Source organism: Anser brachyrhynchus (genome assembly GCF_964034855.1).
Source record: "Anser brachyrhynchus genome assembly, chromosome: 4".
Taxonomy (NCBI): domain Eukaryota; kingdom Metazoa; phylum Chordata; class Aves; order Anseriformes; family Anatidae; genus Anser; species Anser brachyrhynchus.
This window is the reverse complement of record NC_137698.1, coordinates 29,426,513-29,449,214: the sequence shown is the minus strand read 5'-3', so window position 1 is coordinate 29,449,214 and position 22,702 is coordinate 29,426,513. Positions and strand designations below refer to the sequence as shown.

General features: G+C 37.9%; 1 protein-coding gene across 3 annotated transcripts; it reads right to left on the bottom strand.

The window, feature by feature from the left end:
* Positions 1-1,239: 1,239 nt before the first annotated feature.
* Positions 1,240-22,235, bottom strand: NAF1 (nuclear assembly factor 1 ribonucleoprotein). 3 transcript variants are annotated; one of them, XM_080590018.1, is made up of 9 exons: positions 22,046-22,235; positions 21,807-22,003; positions 19,861-20,005; positions 17,238-17,331; positions 13,684-13,766; positions 12,518-12,678; positions 8,833-8,884; positions 5,000-5,105; positions 1,240-2,097 (listed from the first exon to the last, which is right to left on the bottom strand). In XM_080590018.1, the coding sequence occupies exons 1-9, from the start codon at positions 22,079-22,081 to the stop codon at positions 1,682-1,684; spliced, it is 1,290 nt and encodes a 429-aa protein (XP_080446144.1). In that variant the 5' UTR covers positions 22,082-22,235; the 3' UTR covers positions 1,240-1,681. The 3 variants fall into 3 exon arrangements, with proteins under 3 accessions (XP_080446144.1, XP_080446145.1, XP_080446143.1); XM_080590019.1 differs by having other exon boundaries at positions 21,807-21,982; XM_080590017.1 differs by having other exon boundaries at positions 21,807-22,235.
* Between the last annotated feature and the right edge of the window lie 467 nt (positions 22,236-22,702).

Here is a 22,702-nt window from a genome sequence, read left to right as displayed (position 1 = left end):
TTCCACTCCTATTCACGTTGGACCCCTGAACAGTGTAGCTCACAATGCAGTCACTGCAAATTATGAAATATATTTCCTGCATTCAAAACACGGCGACTACCCAAACTTGAAAAGCTGCACTGCGGGGGTTCTCCATGGGCCACAGCCTCCTCCAGGCCACATCCACCTGCTCCACCGGGGGCTCCTCCACAGGGGGGCTGCAGCGTGGAGATCTGCTCCGTGTGGGACCCATGGGCTGCAGGGGGACAGCCTGCTCCACCAGGGGCCTCTCCACAGGCTGCAGGGGAACTGCTGCTGCCTGCCTGGAGCACCTCCTGCCCTCCTGCTGCACTGACCTTGGGGGCTGCACGGCTGGTTCTCACCCCTCTCCCCCAGCTGCTGTTGCACAGCAGGTTTTTTCCCTTCCTTAACTCTGCTCTCCCAGAGGCCCAACCAATGTTGCTCACTGTCTCGGCTCTTGGCAGTGGCGGGTCCCTTTGGAACCATCTGAAACTGGCCCTCATATAACATGGGGCAGCTTCTGGACTCCCCACAGAGGCCATCCCTGCAGCCCACCACTACCAAAACCTTGCCATGTAAACCCAATACAATTCGTATTAACACTAAGCAACACCTGGAGAACTTAGTTAGCCTTTCAATACATATCCAAAGAAACTAATAAGGCCACTGAATTTGAGAACAGATACTGAGTATACAACTAATTTGTCTGTCCTGCTTCTATTGTAGCCAACCAGCCAGAGACACTTCCTTGGAGGCTACGGAACTGCAATTGTAGGATGGACCCTTTGGCCAAGTTGCTCCAGGCTGTCTTTAGTTCACAATTCTGCTCCCTGGTAGAAACAGGCTGGCAAAGTTGAGGAACCTGTTTTAGAAGAGAGAGTTTCCTTAAAGACAGCCAAACAGTAACTAGTGCTACCTGTATCTAGTGCTACCTGCATGTTGTATCCAAAAAGAAACTAGTTAGATTGTGACAGCTTTTCATTTCCCCAGTCCATGCAGTCCCATCCTAAAACTCATTTCAAAACATCTGTTCAATAGGTTTCATTGTTGTCCTTCTATAGCTACTGTAGGATACTAAATCCAAAGTAATTTAGCTGTTGGTCCATGCTCTGATCTAGCTACTGTAGCTATTAGAATAGACAATCCAGCTCCAGTCTTCCAATTAACATGAAATTAACGAAATGTTAAAAGTTGGATCGCAGGAGTTTATACCTTATATAAACAGTGGTACGCCTAGAGTAAAAATTAGGTCTCAAATTTTATTCTCCATGTAAGCAGATTAGAAAAACTGCACAAATCCAAACAAGTGACAGTTCAGCATAGCAGTATCCAACTGATCTAAAAACTATTGAAAACAACATCTATGCCAAATATCCCCTATCACCATGAAACAGTAGTTATTAAACCTCAATTTAGTGCAAAACATTTCAAACACTATACACTGATCTCTGAAAAGTTTTTATTATCACCCCAAGCTGGTAGATATTACAAAAATAACCCATTATATAATAATGTAATTTTAATCATATGTTTTTTGAAACAGAAAAGAAATAGAAAAAAAGTTTTCTGTGGATATCCCACAAAGCATCGAACTCTGCATTTGTTCTATTCTCGCAGAAAAAAAATAAAGCATCTCCAACACAAGGGAATAGAGTCTTGGCAGCCACATGTTTATGGAAACTTAGTAAGGCTTGAAGGGAGAACGATGGCTATCTGGAGGAGGGGGAGGTGGTGGTGGTGGTGGCAAAAATGGGTACGATGAGTTGTACATGTTTGGGCCCATCCAAGCCATATTTAGATTTGAAGGCGGATGGTGAAATTGATGCATGTCATTACCAGAACCAAAAACTGGAGGAGGAAAGGGATACTGCTGCATCATTGGATTTTCATTTCTGTAAGGTTGCCGGAACACTGGAGACTCATGACGTATTCTGTTGTCTGAATAGTACAGCTGCGGTGGTCTCATTTGAGGTCTTAAATATCCTCGAGGTCCTGATGGTGGAGGAAACGGAACACCAGAGAACTGTCTGTCATGGTACCCCCTTGAATAACTTGAAACAGGCTGTTGCACTGGCTGATGAGCTCCTTCATACTCATCTTTAAAACAAAAAAAAGTTTTAGTATTTTGGAAAGTTTAAGTTTAGTCCTCACAAACCTTTGAAGAATCACTTCTGTCTTCAAAAACAAACATAAATACCTAACCTGTATTGAGAGAGCTTACTACAGTGTACAGTCAGGTCTGTTTTAAAATCATACATCAAAAGTTGAAGTCAATGAAATTGGAAGAGTAACCTTTTCAACAATACTGACAAGTAAAACAAAGAAGTATTGGCAAGTCTACTGTTTAGTAATTAATCTTGACTTATTGGAGTAATATAGAAAGGATGATCCTGAGGGTTGCAAATTCAGTCATTAAGAAGGAAACTTCACGTTCTTCCCCTCTGGGCATTTTCACTTGCATTAACAAACCATGCAAACACAAACTACAAGTATTTTGGAAGCTTCAGCTTAAGACCAGATTTAGCAACAACACACTACAAAGATCAGCAGTCCTTATTCCCATCTTTAGTTTTTCACATTTTCATTGTGCTGCAAACTACTACTGGACTTATTCAATATTAAGCATGTAAGGATATTTCCTTGTATGTCTTCCAAAATTTGTAGTGTTAAGATCCATGTGCTTATAGGTAGGACAGAACACGCTATTTTACTTAGCTAACTACTATTCAAATATCTCCTGCAAATGTGGAGTCAAAAGTCATCTTAGTAACAACTTACTACTGAAGACATATCTAGGCAGATGTATGACAAAGACGTTTATCATGTTTAAAGCCGAGGTACCAGGCACTGATTACACTAAAGCGATGTACATCTTTCAGACCCGAGTTGGCATTACAGCAGACACAGGACAAATGGTTTCAACTCAAATTTAATAAAATTAACCAACTCTATCAGGAAAAAAAAAGTCAGACCTAAATCTTTAACCAATTAACTTCCAGCATTCATCTTTGAAAGATTTTTTTTTCCTGTACAGGTCACACTGTAAACATACATTTAAGGTTCATAATGAATGTGCAGCCAGTTTATATGAATGCTGTTGAGAGTATTAACGACATCCATTCTACAGAATTGTGTAAGGACTACATGAAGAGCATTACAACATTACAAAAAGTTCCAGGGAGCTGCTAAGATATCCAAAAGGCTATAGAATTTAAACAGAAACATGATCTCAAAGATTTTTAGGGTTAGAAATGCAAAAAGTATGAAAGTACATAACACCACAAAGTCACTGAATTTGAGTAACTTATCTGGACCTAATCGTTGGTGCTAGATTACACAAAACAATTTCATCTGTAAAAAGCCAGATCCGCAAAGACAGTTAATACCAAGATTCCTAACTATTTTCATGGGGGATTAGGACCTTTGATTCCTTTGCTGCATCCAGCCCTTTGGGAAGCACCCGTGAAATTACTTCATGTTCTTTTTGTTCTTATCAAAGACTATAATGAGGAACAATTTTTAGTATACCCAGAGTTGTACGGAAGTGCAACCATGTAGAAGTCCAGCTGAGACTGAGTTTGTGCTCCAACTCAACAGCTGTCCTTGCTGTTGAATTCCATAGCCAGAAGTAAACCGCAAGTAACATCAACTTTAAAACGTGTTATTTATGAATAACACACACAGTAAATCATAACTCATACTTCCTTGAAACACTGAGAAAGCTCATCCTGTTCTGTTCTCAGTTATGTACAGTAGCTCAATTCAGTAACAGCCTCAGCAAGCCCTATGAAAGACAGGTCTGCAGTAGGCTGGCAGAATAAGGACATGCTGGAAAATAAGCCTTATGCAGTGCAGATAAGCAGAAGCCAGGAGAGAAAATAACCATCAGCTATGAAAGAAGGGATGAACTGTACACAGAGGAAAACAGTTAAAAGGACAGCTGCTGACCTACAAGCTGAAAAGAGGTTCAGTGGTGGTGCCATGCCTAGCAACTGTACTAAAAAGCAGCAAACTCATGGCACAAGTCAGTCCAAGAAAGATTTGTTCAATGGTATGACTAATAATGATTTTTTTCAATGGAAAACCAATGCACAGCAAAAATGAAGCAGACAGAAGCAGCAAACTGATATGCAAGCTATAGCAGAAAAAGAGTGGAGGTGGGTCAGCAGTATTTAAAAGGAAAAGTAGAGAAAGCACAACAGAAGCAGATCAGTAATATCAAAGTAAGATGGAATTTAAAATTTTCAGCCAAAATGACAAAAATGTTTTTGTTACTAGAGACACAAGACAGGACATAGGAAAATTCAGTTATTGCAAACAGCACAGCTGCAAACATACACATGCAAATGATCTGTCAACAGCAGGAAAAAGCAATGAAGAACAGTGTGTATACTATGAAAAACTACACAGTTCACTAATCTATTCCAGGTTTGTTTATCTAATGACTATGATAGGTGAACAGCGGTTCTCAGTGGGCTAAGACAGGTAGTTATTTTAAGGAGAGGTATTAATATGCCTTGGGTGAAAAAGAGCTTCCTTTTCAGGAAAAGGAAGAAATTCCCCATTGACGACTGGCATACTCTCCCTGAATCTCAAAAAAATGGGTTTCCAAAAATCATACATGACTCTCCTTTATCTTCTCCCTGCATTCAACAGAGTAGGTTGAACTTTGGCCACAATGACCTCTGCAATAAGCAAGCTCCAAATTCTGAAAGGTGGCGTGTGCTCTATATCCTTGCTGTGTATTAGCTCACATCTATCTTAGAGGCTTTGAGTCTCCTCTGGCAACTATCCTGCTCTATACTATTTCTTTCTCAGTCTAATGGAAAAAATATACTAATTTTCCTTAAAAGGAAGGAACATAGTCACAAATTCAAACACTCGACTTTGAAAAGTACACAAACATCAACTGTATGAAAACTCAATTTTTAAGATAAACTGTATGAAAAGCACAATGATATCTAACAGATGAAAGCATTCTCCCGTAGTATTCACTCACCTGATGTATTTGTTTCTGATCTGAATTTCTTCCTTCCTTGATTTTGAGGCTTCTTTTTCCTTTGTTTTGCCTCTCTCTCTTTTTCATCATCACTGTAGTCCAAGGCCTGGTTAAAAAAAGGATAACAAAGCCATTAAAATATAAAGAAATGTACAAAGACCTTCAGTTCTAGCCATAAATCATTATTTAGAAAACATTCCATCCTGCAGTCAGCTTCAAAAAAATACTGAAGCTGCACTTTCCTGTTTTACATTCGAAGAGCCATCATATGTTCAGCTGGCTTCTCAACAATCAGAACCTTCACACTCCACAAATTTCTCAGAAGACAATTAGACAATTCTCAGTTATTCCTTCCAATTTTTCTAAAAACAGCAACATTCAAGCACTGAACATACTTCTGCCTTGAAGTTAGTAAGAAAAAGATAACTATTGTATGACACACAACAGATTTAGGCACACATCCTTTTTCATGAATACCTTTCACAGCTTACTGCTAAGAACTGCAGTGAAGATTTTCAGAACTTACAAGCAATTCAACAGAAGTCTACCAAGGATTCTATTTTGCTCTTCCCCATCCAACCCAAAACAAACAATTCACCTAGTTCTCACCAAAATTAAGAGGAAGAGAGTAATATAGCAGTAGCTGAGTGAAACTCTGAGGAAGCTGGCTAGTAATCACCAACAAAAATCTTGCAAGGGGCTACATGTTATTTGAAGTGCAGGTTAGGTGAATTAAAATATGTATTATTTTAATTATGTAAGATTATTTTTATGACCAACAATGAACTCAGCAGTTAAATTTAACTACATTAAACATACTACAGAAAATTAAAATGCATTGACAATTTTAGATTAGTGAGATTCTACTAATGCTATTGAAAGCTGGACAAGAACAGTAATGTTTTTTCAAAGGAATTTTCAATTTTGAAGAATGTCACAATTTACAATAGACTCAATGCCACTGCAACATTTTGTTCCCATTATACAGTGTTTTATTACCTTTAGAACCCTAGCTTACACGTAGAACGAGAACTTACATGTAGAATGAGATGGAGTCATTAATGGCAGCAAAGAAATCTGTCAGCATAATTAGTTGCCTGAAAGACAGCTCCCTTGTGTGACTAAGGGGGTAGGTATGGGTTGTGCCCTTCACCCCCAGTCCCAAAAGGAAAGTTTTTACTCTTTCCTGATGTATCGCTTCAGAGCACGCATTTAAAAGAACCCAGCACGGATACACTGCTAGAAAAAAACCAACCTAAACATTAATTCCGAATACAATTACTTCCTCTTCTGCATAACTGGATTACATTCTTACACTCAAAAAAGCCACAAGGAATACAACAGTACTACATACCACGAAGTAAAATCTTCTGCTAGCTTCTGCATTTTTCTAAGGACTAAATACATCGTCCTCCAGCAGAACAGAAGTAACAAATGACAGGTACCTTCTGCTGCTACCTCATTTTCATGTGACATTCCATAAAAGCTACCTCAGAGAAGTCGCAGTTATCTCCTCCTGCTGACCATGCATTATCATCCTATAACCCCAAAGACAAGGCCTAGAGAAATTGTACTGCTGAGTCTACAGCTAAAGTAGGCTAATTACAAGCCTGTGGCGAAAGGAACACTTAATCCATACCTTAAAAAAGGTAACAAGCATGAAAGACCTAGCCAGGATTAAGTTAAGGTTCATGGAAAAATACAACTTCACAGCATCAAAAGAACTGACTCCAAAACTCCATGCAGTTCACTGTGGGAGCTTGCCAGACAAGCTATGGAATCAACTTCCAGCTGAGGGCTCTGAAAGAGCCTGGCTCTATGAGACAATTTCAAGCATCAGTAGCATAAAGTTTAATCTGCACCCCTGTCAACAGCTATTGCCTTCAAAGAAAAAGCTACTTTCTACCAGCTCATCAGCTGTCACAACCTGGTTATCTCAGAGTAAACTAACTACTACAACTATCCAAAGATGAGCCTAATTAAGGATTACATGATGTTGTGTGTTGTTTTCTACAAAATAGTAAGCATGCACATCACTAAGTCAGAAAGGTGTCACAAAAACCAATTAGGTTGCCCATCCTTGCCAGCAGTGATTTCTTTCAAATCTCCTTCCTTTCTTCCTATCATGAAGTACAGCAAAGTTCCCTTGGTACTTTCAGGTTCTAATGCCCAAAACCACCAGAGTATCATCTTCCAGAAAAAATCTTTTAGTAAATAATTATCAACTTTGGAAAAAACACTGAATCTGTATCTGCTAAAGACTTGACTGCTTCACTATACAACACAGCCAGATTTTAAAGTTACTTAGACACCCACAAATTCAAATTAAGCATTTACATGCTTACCTCCTGAATAGCTTTAAAATGTAACTATGAAACAAAGGAAGAGCTTACCATTAACGTATAAGCACATTTTATATCATCACCAGAAAGCTAGGCTTAGCCAAAAGTATACACAGTCTTCAGTGCTCTGCCAGTCACATACCTACAGTCTAATTCTGTGCAACACTTCTAATTCTCAAGTGATAATTCTTGGTGAGATGTCTTCCCAACAAAGGAAGGAATCTACATTCAGAAGTGTTAAACGAGCATTCTTTGAGAGAAGTTAACACTGCTCAACTTAATTCGGTTTGTGGGAAGAAAAAGTATTTCAAAATCCACCATCCACACCACACTAAATAATGTTCTGGATTGACTGATACATCATCACAGGATCTATCTTCAAGCCTTATAAAAGCTCACATCAAATCTCTCCGTCAAGCCAGAACAATGAACCAGGATAAGGACTGTTAATGCAGTATTGCTTAGAACAACAACAACAAAAAAAAACACAAAAACCCACACCCATGAACAACTAAAAGCTCTTTCCTACCTATAGTTTATATTAGGAACCATACACTGTGGAACTATGCTCACCTGTCAAGCTTTCATAAAATTCAGAAAAAGCAGTTCATTTTAGATCATTTTAGGACACTATTCAAGGCTTCTAGGACTTTCAGCTATTTTGTATAAGTTAGGCTTAACGTAAAAATTGCATGGAAAAATGAGAGCTTTAAGCCAGAAAAAAATCAAGTGTCATGAAGACATCAATAAAACCACCATTTGCAACTGTTATTAAAGAGGAGAATAGTCATGAAAAATAACAAAAAGTCAGTTAAAGTGGTGTTAAAGACCACTAGACAGAAAGGCTGGTCACTGAAGAAGTCATTGGAGATCCTACAATAAGCGATGGTCGTGAAGAGCTCTTGCTTCTGTATCATCATACATGACTGCCTTTGTATGGAAAAAGCTCATCTCCTCTTGTTACACTGGCACTTTAATAGGAAACAGTAGGGAAACCTTAACAAGGAGCCATTCAAAGAATCCAACAGAAGAGGTGTCACATTAATTTAAGAGCTTAACATCCAATCTTGTAGAGTACCAGGAGACCTTTAAATACAAAGGATTGGTTATGGCAGGGTGAAAGGCAAAGCTATAGTGAAAGCACAGCAAAGACAAAAATGCCCTAGCAGAAGCAAAACTACCTGGCAAGGTAATAGTTTTTGCTACTCAAATTTGATCATTCAGGTTGCCAAACACGTTTTTGAAGAACTGGAGAAACTGAGAATAAAGATACATATATTCCAAACTGCAAAAAGCAAGTGAAAAAAAAGGTAACTAAATCTCTCTCCGCTGGCTGGTAGGCCTCTCCAAGAAAAGCAGATGCTCTTTACAACACAGGAAAATGTTATATAAAACTCCTGTCTACATAAAAAATAAACTGCTAATTAATCACACTGCACAGAATGTTTTCTATGTACACTTTCAAAAACAAAACAAACTGTATATACTTACTTCAGGTGGCGGTTCTTGGTCATTCTTCCAAGATGCATCTGACCCCTTCTCCCTAAAAGGAAAAAACATAAAAAGTTAAACAATCAAGAAGTAAGATGTTATACGGAGGATATGAAACATCTCATGTTTCAGTCATGTTGTAGTAACGTATTTCAGGTTAAGAAATAATTTGTATGAAAACTGTACTGTAGCAAGTAGGGTAATACTTTCTTCAAGACTTATCTCGTATACCAGGAGTTACCTGTTTTTAAAGAGGCATTTGTTTTTTCCCACATTATTTCTAAACAAACAGTAATGTATGTGTCAACTTGGGCTTCACCAGACATGCCACTTGAAAACACTTTCCTCCTTTGAGTAGACAGAACACTTCAGACAGCTAATATTAAGCAGCGACCAGTATCCTCCCAACACATCCTTTTAAACCTAAATTGCTTGAATGAATTGGGACAGGTCACCCTTATACCCTTATTTTGTTTTCACAACACATCTCCAGTTGAAAAGAGCAAAGAATTTGTCTAGGAGGACATGGGCTTCAAGCCCATCTATCGCAAAGCAAGTTCAGAATCAAAACCCTAGGCCTGGCTTACAATTCTAGTAAGACAGCATTAACTAGATAATCAGTTAATAAAGATGGTTGTAAAAATAAAATTAAAATGTAAGACAAAAGATATGTAAAGAAGCAAAAACAACTCTCAAAAAAAGTTCTTGCCCAACAAGAATTTTGAAGTGGTGCCATTTATTTCTCTCACCACTTTAAGAACTCCATTAAAAAATCAATTCATTTCATTGATCAGTAGCAACTTTGGAACAAGTTTAAATTAGAAGTCTGTCAAATATGCTTCTTGAAAATTAAATATATTTTGGTCTGTAATTTCAAGACAATCTTTACTTATGCAAACTAAACAAAATGCTTAAATGCATACTTGTAAATTGTAGCCATGTAAGTTTAAAAAAGTGTTCTATATGAAATACCTACAACCAATGCTCTAATAACCGAGTGTTACGTAATCAGCAAGTCAACAAAAATCAAGCTACAATAGGAACATCAATGTACATGACCAACTCTAAGCAGCCTGGACTTAAACAGACACAAAAGACAGCCCAAGAGAATACAGGCAACTCACCTGGAGGTACTTTGTTTCTCAATCCCTACCCATAAAACTGAAGCTCAATCTTTATGTATAGTTAGAAAACCTTGAAGACAACACCACTGTGATTATCAGGAAAACATCTCAGTATGTAACCCATTAATTTCTAGGCTTTAGAAAACACTCTACCAAGGCAATGAAGAAAGGAAGAATATATATTACGAATTAACTTCATTGTTTCTTCCTCTCACCTTGTTATTTCAGGGTAATAAACTCCCTCCAGAAATACCAGAGCATAAATAAGACTTCAAAACCTGTGGTAATTAGGCAATATGTAGTACTACTAACTGCAAAATTCACGTCTTAAGTTTTCCTAATCTTAAAGTAGCTTATCTCACTCTGCCAAGGCAGCCTTCACTGTTTCAGCAAAACAAAACATTTTCCATGGTTTGGGATACTTAATCTCCTACAAAGAAGACGATACTAATTCTTAGATTTCTGAATTCAGGTACTGTAAGATCTAGAAGTCTAACAAAAAGGTGACTCATAGGAATCATGAAAATACGTGAGCTTCTTTAGAATTATTGTGTTTCAGTCAATGCAGACAAAAATCCACACATTACTTTTAGTAAGTCATTTTGCATTCAAGAAAACTTTGCACTATCTACTAAATACTGATACTTCCATTATCTTTAACGCATAAGGCCTGTTCACACCACTGCAATTTTGCACAATGCAAGCAGATCTTAAAAAAAGCTTCAAACTTAAGGTTTTTTTAGATCTTAATTCTGATTGCTTTCCATTTCAAATCACCACTACAGTTCTGAGTAGCATTTTTTAAAACTTTCAGCTGACAACACTTCACAAACCAATCTGCAGAGCAAAGTAATCTAATCAAGAGCAGGAAACAAAATCACTGGTCATCAAATCTGTAATCCACAGTCCAAAAGCCCTACCATGAAGCACTGACTGAAGCTGAGTTTTTCTACTGTCCATGCCACCTTGGTTTCTTTATATAGATGTTACAGCAGAGATAAGACATGGAAATTGTTTATCCATTTCCGCTGGCAGGACCTATCCTACCTGCCTTGTGAAAAGGCAACTTCAACAGATAGTATCAATGGTGTCACAAGAACTTAAGAACCTTCACTGACAAAATACATCAGAAATAAAAGTTTCAGTGAAATAATACTGAAACGGTACCTGGTTACTTTGGACTAGACACATTGATCATTTTTATGCAAGGCAAGAAGCAAGGTCTGACACATTGCTCAACTGCCGTGATAAGACATGAAAGTGTGAAACATCTTACCTAGTGTTTAATTTTGTACCACGTATGATAGTCAAGTATTACTGAAATAATACAAATAGTTCCCAAAACTACTTGCAAAACATGCAACAAATTAGAAAACTAGTCTCACATCTCAGACGCTGAGTTTGGCCTACAGTTATTCATGCAGTAAGCAGATGATTAAGTCTGTGCAACTACTGTGCTCAGTAACAAAGTTTACTAGCACAAATCAAAGACCAACTGGCTGCAGAAGAACAAAGCTTTCTCACTCTACTGCTTCGATCTATTTTAAATGTCTCCACTGAAAGTGATGTATATTTTTCTTTAAATACCTGTTGCTTTCAAAGAAAAAAGACTTGCAGGCCTTGCTATGTCCTTGATCAATGAAAAAATTCAGTAAGAATACTGGCAGAAGTTGTAATTAACGCAGACACCAAGTGTTACATTTTTTTCTGCGATAGTAGGTCACATGAGAACTAATCCTAACAAATAGACTTAGTCACATGTGTGACAGAACTTAAAACCTATAGTTATTTCAGACATTTCATTATCAGAAAATTAACGTTTTGCCAACAGTTATTATGCCCTATTTTTTAGTCCTTGTCTTTGAGTCCTCATCTTTGAGATGGTAACAAACCATACTCATACATCCTACTTTCCTCAGGTAGACTAATACTATGAAGAAGTTTCTGAACATCACCCTACGTTGTTGCTCAAATCCACCACTACCACCAAATCTACAGTAGGTCATTTTCACACAGAGTTGTTCTCCATCTGCACAACTTATTTTTTGATAATTAAATTTAAATTCTGGCCTTTAAATAAAAATACTAAAATTTTAAATCGTTCAGAATTCACAGAAGTTTAAAATGAAGTATTAAACCACATTAATGAAACCACTAAAGCATCTGCAGAACAACAAAATCCAAACAGTTCAGCTTGCCAAACCCATGTACATGTAGGAGAAGATACAGGTAGAGGAAATATCAATGAAGGTTTTTCAAAAAAAAAATCTGGTTATATTTTAGGTAATAGTGACTAGAACAGAATAAAAACTTTTATTACTGAAATTTAGTAACTTTATTATATAAACACCTTAGAAGCCTATAGTTTACAGCTATTCTAACTGTTCTGAGAAGTCAAACCATACAACCCAGTTATTACTACACAGCTGAGAACACCTAAAAAAAAGTTTTTGTGTCAGGCTTAATCCTCCAGTTTTTCACTCAAGGCTAAACTTTGATTCAGCATTTTCAGCTACATTAAAAAAAAGTTATAACCAGATTAGAGAAGATGTGCTACTTACTGTCTCAGTTTCTCTGCAAATATATACTGGGTGAAGTCCTGCACTGATGGAGCAAAATACATGTTATCTTGCACATTAATACTTTTTTCTTTGATATGCTCAGGGCTGTTAAATCGTAACACATAAAAGGGATGCATAACAGGACCAAATATCTCAAATATCTGAAACAGACAGAAAAAATCAGTTTTAAATACATCACCAAGATTAGTTAAATAATTTGATCATAAACAGCTATGAAGCTTTAACATAATTTGCATTTAAGAATTGATGTGTTTTTAAATTGCAGCATCAAATCAAGTTATTCTCATATTTTAGCTTTTGACCATATTCGTTTGACGGAGTATTTCCCCAGCTACTGTTGAAGTTTTAACTTGGAAAGGTTTTTTTCACATGCTGATACTGCCTTCGCCCAGCCAACTGCACTGCTTTCACTATCTGTTTCCTTCACTTTAGTAATCTTTCCTTTTTTCAGACCTCTATTCCTCTCTCTCGATTATGCTTTCAAATCTGAGCAAATCAACACCTGAACAATCTCCTGGCTGTTTCACTCCTGAAGTCCAGCTCTATAAGATTCCTTTATGTTAGTTCCCATGTCTTTTCAATGGAGAACAGAATTCTGAGATGTATGGGACACCTCCAATTTGTTTTCCAATGTTCCACTCACATGTAGTACAGACAAATATTCTGGTACTGACAGTTCTAGGTGATGACTTACTTTCTCCATAGCGTATACAGAATTCAATGTAATATCCCTATCAGGAAACATTCTTCTTAAAGCACATACTGGCCTAAACCTGTAACACCGGAGTACATATACATAACTATTTCTGTTTTTTCCTGAAAGTCAGCTTTAATTTCTCCAATCTTTGCCTCAAGTCCTGGCAATAAAAGAGCACAGATTATTATTAAAGCAACCTCTATCTCCCATATGCACTCTTTTCAAATGGCAGAAATTCATCACACATTGTCATTCTATATGGATGCAATGAGTTCCAGGCTTGGAATTTTTAAGATTAAAAAAAGCAGATGACTACAGAACCAGAAGCACAAAGAAAAACTATGCATAAATGACATGCTGTCTTTCATTTAGTTGACTCAAACACTAGCTGTTGCAAAGTAATACTTTTAATTTTAGAGTAACAGGTTTTTATGCTTTACACACACACCTTTCCTGCAGCTTGCCGATCTTCTTTAAAAATTATGCTTTCCTCATTTATTGGAGGTAGGCCTCTCAGAGATTCAATTATTACTACAATGGGAAAAAAAAGCAATTAGAATTATGTTTCAGGAGCAGTATGTACTTAATTGCAAGGAAATAAAATCACACAATTATTTATAAACTAAATGTCAGAGCTTCACCCTACAATTCTTGCACACATGCAAAATTTCTTACAATCATTTAAAACATTCTCCAGTGATATGAGTGAGAAGATTTACACTGGTTTATAGAATTATTTTTCTCCAGAGCTGGAGAAAGAAAGGACATCACATGTCAGATACAAAAGAGAGGTCTCAGATACATATATGTGAAATACCTGTTGCATTTCCTCAGGCTGTTTCTTAATCGAGTGCACAGCAGCAATAATTTGTGGGGGAGGCTGTGGTTTGTTTTTTTCGTGTATGGGAGTGTAGATGCATGTGCATATTCTGCCTTAATACTCCAAAAAAATAATCCACCAGAAAAAAAGAATAGAGATAGCTATTAATTCCCCCAGTAAGTAAAAAAAAGATGCCAAGCAGGGCAATCACTGCAGTAACCAGGAGCGTCATTTATCATTTCTGTATACAGATATGCAATTTGAAATATTTCTGCACTTTAATGTCATACAGTAGTCTCATACTACATTTGGGCCTAATTCATGATTAATGATGGTATGAGTGGTCAAACTGAGCAAGTCGTTCTAGCACCTTAAAAGATGAAACACTTAGGAGACTTACGTACTTAGAAAGGGACAGAGAAGTATGCTTTTCCTGTGTTAAATACACAATTTGATGATATACAGGCTATGAATCAACTTTATCTTTAGATTTTCCAGATTCGAAGAAAAAGAGCTTACTCTTTACTGGAGTCTTTAGAATACTTCACTCTCATTTTTTTCTGTTTTGCTTAAGAAAACAAATATTGTCTTCCTTTACATTCAGTAGAAATTGCACTTAAAGCTGTCAGCGGTCTAGGAGCATCACACTCAAAAATTCTGATTCTGAAGGTAATCTTCTCCACCTCTAGAAAATAATGCTCAATTAACCATTTTCAATTCTTCTCGATCATCAAATATTCAAGCACTTAGCATCACTTTAAGACTCCTCCAAAAACTAACAAAATCTTCTAAACTTACGTAACAGAACTTAAAGCAAACACCTCCTCAAGCGAAAACTCCTAAAGCTCTGCTGCTATTTCGATCTGCAAACGTGATATGCCAAGCAAGCCTGTGACAATGCTACAGACTTCACAGTTTACTGGATTTTGTGAGATTTGGAAATCACTTTATTTTTTTGTCTACCTATATGATAAAATATACAGCGAAAGAAGCCAGTATGTTGCTTAATTCTCATGAGAAATATATCCTACAAAAAAAAAGGCGAAAACACATTTGACCTACAGTTCCCCCTACCCTAGCCCACCAAAAACCTTTAGCTTCTATACTCTCCCAGGACCCCAGAATGCAATCCTAAGGCAGGTTTGCTATACATATACACCAAAGCTGTTTACTTTCCAGGCTACAACCCAGACAGGGAATTTTTCTGTTAAGCACCTTGAAGCAAAACACAGCAAAAGTTCTGTTAAATGTTGACACATTGAACAGAAGTTAATGTTCACCAAAAGAACTACCATCAACTACTGTGAAGCACACATTAACCTATGTTTTTCTTCCCCTGAATTGACTTCATAGTATGCCCGCTTACAGACATCACCACACTGCAGATTTTATCAAAAATCTCTACTGTTTTCTGTAACAATCTTCCAAGTATAATCAAAGGGACAGAAGGAGTTCAGGATACTGATTACTGTGCTAATAGTTTTGCAATTTCCAAGTCTTCAACACACGTGTACCAGATACAAATTTGGTATACACAGGTTTCAATTTAGTTCAAGAATCAAAAACAACCCACAGTTAGTTGACAGAATCCCTGATTTGGCCATAAACCAATTGAAATTGAGGCCTCTCAGACTCCTATTTCCAGAAGAACTGAAAAGAAAACATGTAGATAGAAGAAGTCACAAAGCAAGGCAGAAAAAGCAGGAAACAACATATATTGGGGTTTTACTACACATAGACCTTTACTTCATATTTGTTTACTATTCTGTTTTCTAATGTTCACCAACCAACGTAAAATCAGCAGTGCATACATTTCAGTTACACAAAGCAGAATGCAGATTCAAGAAGTCACCTAGCAGTATACAGACAGGATGTCTATAGAGGTTCTATTCACCACTAAGGATTGGAAATTGAGGACAATTTTCAAAACCGAAGTCTTTAAAAGTAATTTCATTTAAGCATTCACACTTTAAACCTAAGGTAAGAATAGCTATAAACTATCTCTTGCTTATTTATCTTTTAAATTCTTTTCAAACTATCGTTTCAGCTGAAAACAGCCCTCATTACTATGAATAAATGAGAACAGAGGAGTAAAACAGAACAATAATGGCCAGACAACTACCTTCTATTCTTTCAAGACAGCTTCTGGTCAAAGATTGAGATGAACTCTAACCAACAGCAACAACAAAATTGTAGATGAATAACCTGTGTTGCCTGGAGTCTTTTACAGTGTAAGAATTTTTAATAGCAAAAGATATTTGCTTTATTCTTTTGTTTCCCATTCAACATAAATATACTATTTTTAAATTTACAATTCTCCTAGACAAATTGCTTTAAAAGCAGTTCAAGCAGCATGGAGCACTTCAAATAAGCTTAAATACAAATACACTAAGGAAGTTTCATTAATAGCAGCTTCTGCGAAACTTATTTCACATCCCAAAAACTGAGGTGCCAGGTATAGCTGAAAAGATCCCTAACTGCATACTGCCTACAGCCAAGCGTACATCTATTATGTGTCTCAATCTCATTAAGCTTACCCTCCAGCATCTATAAATCATGTTAGTCATGCTGTCCTATGACTCTATGACTGCTGATGCTGGCAGCCTGCATTTGGTCAAGGTGCCAGAAATGGGATGAACCTGTGGGGGGGCGGGGGGGGGGCGCAAAATGATGAACCTACTCAAACTACCAATTACCCAACAGATGCCGCTATATTAAGTCTTTTCTGCTCTTATCTATTAAGAAGGAAGCACTTGGAACTGTATTGTACAGTACCTTTGCTTTCACTTACACACCTTCTGTATCTTCAGAGGTAATTCAAATATAGCATTTACAACCTTTGGATATCAAAATACTGCAAATACTCAGTCTTATTGTTGCCAGGATTAATGCAAAGGCCATAACACAAGGTGAGAAAAGGCTTTTTATTCAAGTTAGAACATTGAAGTTCCACAAAAGCATGTGCAAACAATACTCATTTAGTAGTAATCTGTCCGTTAGATCAGTTCTCATTTGGTAACCTGCTGCCCCTTTTCTGAACAAGTGCAGGAAATCAACAGAAATGTTTAACAGCACTATCAAACAGAATGCTGCAGTACTGAAACTTTGGAGGAACAATTAAGTACGCAACTAATGTACAGATAAACACAATTTTAATTTAAATGTAAACATATTTTGCCTACCTAGCTGCTCAATGATACTGGAAACTGTCCCAAAGAGCTTCAGTTCAACATTATCAGGTAGAATTAAAGATAAGTCTTCAACTGGAGGCAGTTCCTGAAAATACGAAATCAATGTTCAGAATATAATCTTGTCATACATTCACCGCTTTGTTGCTACATAAACTTGACAATCAGAAAAACCTCCTAGCATTTTGAAGATGTCATTAAAAATCTAGTTTGATTCGTCTTTCAGAATAATTCTAAATGAACTCATCCTGGGGGAATGTCACTTTTTAAGACATACTTTCTATTAAGACAGTACTCCGTGTATTTCCATTGCAACTGAAGTAGACATCAATTTTATTCAAATGGATAAAGCCAGCAACGGATAGATGTTTTCTTCATTTCTTCATATTTCTGTCTTCTTAACTAAACAAATCACTTTCAACATACAATTAGATAACCAGTAATCACAAAACAGACAATTTAGTGCCTTGACTTCAGACCAATACAAAGGATGTCAAGACATCTTTAGCTGAAAGTTCTATTTGGTGGAGGATAATCAGAGAGCAGCTTCAAGAAAAGTGCAGAACTTCAGCTACACAGATGAGTACCACACAGAGAATACACAAAATTTTAAACTTTGCCTTTGATAGCAGATTTTAACGCTTGTATTTGAACTTGAACACCAAACTCATCATTCACCTCCAATGTACTCAAACTAGTATTTCTCCGTATGTTACACTCCCGTTATTTTGACTATATGGAATAAAACCTATGGGCAACTAGTGTAAGTTACCTTCAACATCATCTGAATTCGGAAAAAGAGTCCAAATTTTAGCAGTTAATTGTACTTCTAGAAGTTCATCTCCAGAAACAGAAGAGCTACCAGCAGAAATAAAGTTTGCCTCCAACAGAAGAATCTTATTCTGTCTCTCATCAAAACTTCACCTTATCTTCATTTCTCGACAACCAACCTGAGGCCAAATCTTTTCTGTATTATATAACATAGCATCAGAGCCAATACACACAAATTTAGAAACACTGCTCTCTTCTACAAGACAGTGAGTTTTGTAACAGTAAGGAAACTTCACTGTTAAGACTAAACTGAGTCATGGATGCTAAAGCAAAGGCCAAACACCAGAAGGAACAAAGCTAAAATTTCGATTGTGACTCTCAAACTGAAAAACTGTGCCACCTATCCTACTACCCACAGTATCTGCCCATCCTGTACATCAAAGCAGAAAGTTTCTAAAACAGTTCCACTAAGACTCCTTAGTGGGTGCAGGTTTTTCCCCTACGCACATATTCCAGTTAAATACTTTTTTTCCTCCAATCTTTGACCCATGCCTTTGTCAGTCACCTGCTGCTGGGGACTTTTGGGGGGGACAGATTTATCTCCCACAAAAAAATAAAAAGCATTACATTTTTAACAGATGCATTTTAATTTTAAAATCCTATTTCCTCTAATTTACATTGGCCAATCTACAACATCCTTACACAAAATAATTTTAACGCTGTACTGTAGCTTAGTAGAAGATACAGTAAATAGTTGCTAGAACTTCAGTTCTTATCAACTATCACTGGCAGAAAGTTACAGCTTTGATCAACCAATTAAATGAACCTAGCCTGGGGTCAGTAGTTAAAAGGAAAATGAATTTTTGTAATCACTTGGACTTGAAGGTAGAAGGCTAACAAGATGAGAACAGATCAACAAAGCATTTTCATATTAACATGAATTTCATTTAGATCAACAATTGAGATCAAAGGTAAATAAAACCTGCTAACTACATCCATTTGAGCAGGGATTTCTGTTCAGAAGTCCAGCTCTGTAAAAAAAAAAAGTCAATGAAGCACTTATAATGGTTCTATTATTACCAGACCTCAAAACGTCTCAGAAGTACACATAGGCAGGAATTGCTCTGTTTTTTTTTTTGAAAACAAAGCATTATGTTTCTCAATCTTTGATTAGATTTAGGGGTAGAAGAACACCCTATCAGCTTTTCTTTACTCCAAGTGTCTCTGGATAAACAGTTAAGAATTTAACACAACACACTCCCATCTCCTGTTGCTGCTATGCGTGTCAACGATTTCCAGTCATCTAGCACCACATTACAAACTCTCACAGACCACTGAGATCAAAGATAATTTTGATCTAAGCGGTATTTGCTCAGAGTTTTCACACACATTTCTAATCATTTCACACTCTTTTCTGGACTTGCTTTTAATTCCAGAAGTTTTATTTATTTTTTTTTTAATAAAGGGAACAGATCTACTGTATGGAGAACGTATGTTATTAATGTAAAGATTGTCTACAAGGTATTTTATTATCATTTTATTCATAATCCATTACAAATGATGTATAGTTATGCAGAAACTGACTTCTTTTTATAGATGTCAGCTGTAATTTTATACAAATATGAACCTAAAATGAGCTGTGTACCTCACTTCAGAGGCACCTTAATATACCAAAAAGAACACATTGTACACTAGTAACTGTGCTATATATATGAACTAGTGTAAAAATGTACATTCGATCACTGGGTTGGGTTTATTTTTTTTTGCAACTTGAAAATATATCAAGTTGAATTATTTACAGATAAGCTACTTGAAGAAATGTTAAAGGACACCACTTTTTACTTACATCAAGAGGCAACTCGTCTTTTGTTTTAACACACTGTCTTCTGTTATCCTTCTCATTTGGATGATCATCTTCATCAGACACTGTTGATGAAGAAGAACACGAAGAGGAGGAGGATGTAGTTGATGAACTGTCTGAATCTGTGTCACTAAATGAAACAAATTTGGGAGTTAAAATACGGACTCCTACATGAAAGTTAAAAAAAACACCTACATCATACATCAGTCAACTACCTTTGGACAGCAGGCATTTTTCTTAACTGTATAATAAGACCTGCAATCCTTCCTGATCCAACAGCTCACTGGAGAAGATCACTAAAAAGCTGAGAAAAGTAATGCTTCAACATTTCAGAGCAAATGCTAACTCTAAGAGCTCGCCTGGGTGCCCACAAGAAGTTTTGAAAGATAACATATTAAGCTACCTACTATAGTTCAGTCACTCTTGCTACACAATCCCAACATTAGCACAATCCTAAGTGAAAGTAAAAAATATATGTAGTTATTCCAACGAATGTATCTTGCAGTATTAAAATTTATTTATATGTATATATATACATAAAATTTTTGCAGATAAAAGACGTGGTTTTTGTAATTTTTACTGGCATAATAAGTATTTATTGCCCAGGACCCTTAATATTTCAAGCAAAAGGCAAAATAAAAAAGCAGTCATTACTCATGTTCACGTTTCACTTACCAAAAGGTTTCCTTCCTCACGAGTTGGAGGGAGAAACAAACACACAGAACAGTCAATCCTGTTGACTGAAAACACTACTTACAAACCTTTAACAAACACACACTGAGACAAACATTTGTAGGCTTGCACCTGTGTTTTAGTACCCGATCTGACAGTTATAGTGTAGGATTTAGAAGCAGGAAAAAATAAAATACAGAAAACACTCCCGTCTAGATATTTTAATATTAAATCACCTTCTTAACAAGCGCATTGATGGCTTTCAATTATCTGTTGTTGCAGTTTTTCTAACAATTGCTAATAGTAAAGACAACAAAAAATAACACTTTCCTGACCAGATCCTTTGAAAAAGGACTTCTTGGAACAAAATCAACGTAGCAAAAAGACTACTGAAAATCAAGTAGTGAGGGAAAAAGAATAGAATGAAGTGTAAGAAGAACAGTGAGGTATGTGTTGTAGTTTAAAGTTTTCAGATAAACGTTTATAATGAAGTTATGACAATCACTGCAACGGATTTTGGAAGCAATAAAGACTACAGATGAAGTCCCTACAGTCAGAAAGATTAAGTCAGGAAACTCGCTGATGTACTTCATGATGTTCTAGGACAATCTGAACTGAGCAAACCAACTACTTCCACAATCAAGCTTTACACTATTAAACTGTTAATGAAGCTCAAGTGGAGAACGTTATCCTTCTTAGGCATCAACTTCTGCTAGTTAGAAGAAGCACGTGGCAATCTCACATTATGGAACTACAACAGAAGGCGGACACAAAACTCACTGAAGCTGAGAAAAAGCGTGCAGGCTTCAGAAACTGAAAGGCAGCTTACATCTAAACAAAGTTATCCTTCAGTATGCTGAATCATAAAGCATAGATGAGGGTAGAAGCCGAATCGTTTTACAAAAAACACACCGGTTTAGAACACGCTTTTTGAACGAGATGTAAGCGAGATGTCGGCATTAGAACAGGAGTCAGGTCTGCAGCCGCTTCACCTTAAAATCTACGTTCAGACTTTTTCAGGTGTCTTGTCAGAGAAAGCAGTTTAGAGGCACCCCGAGGGCACCAGGTCAAGCACCACACTCACATGATGGCGGCCCCACCAAGCACGATGCTCTAGAAACCAAGAAACTCGTGTTCTCATTAATTCCTGTGCCGCTGTAGTCGTCGTTTTGGAGGCGTATTAACGGCCGGGGGGCCGGTTCCCGACCCTCGAAGCGCCGCAGGGCAGCGCCGCGCCGTTACCCCGCTCCTAAACCCACCTCTCCGAGTCCGCCGCCACGGCCGGCTGGGAGCAGGACACCGCCTCGCCCGGCGGCACCACGGCCTCATCTCCCCCCTCGCCCTCCCGGGGGCCAGGAGGGCCCGGGGCCGCCGCGCTGGGATCGAACGTGAGCGCCTCCAGCTTCGCCGCCACCTCCCGCTGCTGCGCCTCCACCTCCCGCTGCTGCGCCTCCACCTCCCGCTGCTGCGCCTCCACCTCCCGCTGCTGCGCCTCCACCTCCCGCCGCTCCGCCATCTCGCCCCGCGCCGCCATCTCGCCCCCCCCCGCACACGTGGCCCCTTCCGCTGCCGCCGCCTCGCCTGAGCCGGGCGGGCCCACGGAGGAGCGGCGCGCATGCGCGAGGGGCAGGCGGCCGTCGGCGCCGAGCAATGGCGGGCTCGGTAGTCAAGGCGCTGGGCGGGGTTACCTGGGGCGCGCCGCGGTTGGCCGCCGCTTTTTGGGGGGGGGCTAGGGGCTGCTCTTATAAAGTGGGGGCAGGCGCCGCGGGTTGTGTCGGAATGTGTGAAGTCTTGTCGTGCTGAATGAGTTTTATGATTAAATCGATATTTACCACTGGTATATTAGGCTTGCTCAAAAAGGAAAGTTAGAGTTAAATGTTTCTCTTGCATGGGTGTGTTTTGGGGACCTAGTAGGATGTGAGTCTTAGTAATTCGAATATGCTGACAACACACAGGAGATCCATGTAATTAGAACTTAAAAAGTTGAAAGCTCTACACTATCAACTTTTTATAATAATACCTGACGCTACTACAGTAACCCTATAATAATACCTAGCTCTACAACACTGAACCGCATCCTCAAGATTACCAAACTATTCACCACAACATACATGAGCACTTCTATAGCAGGTTTGTCATAAATACATGCTGTTCC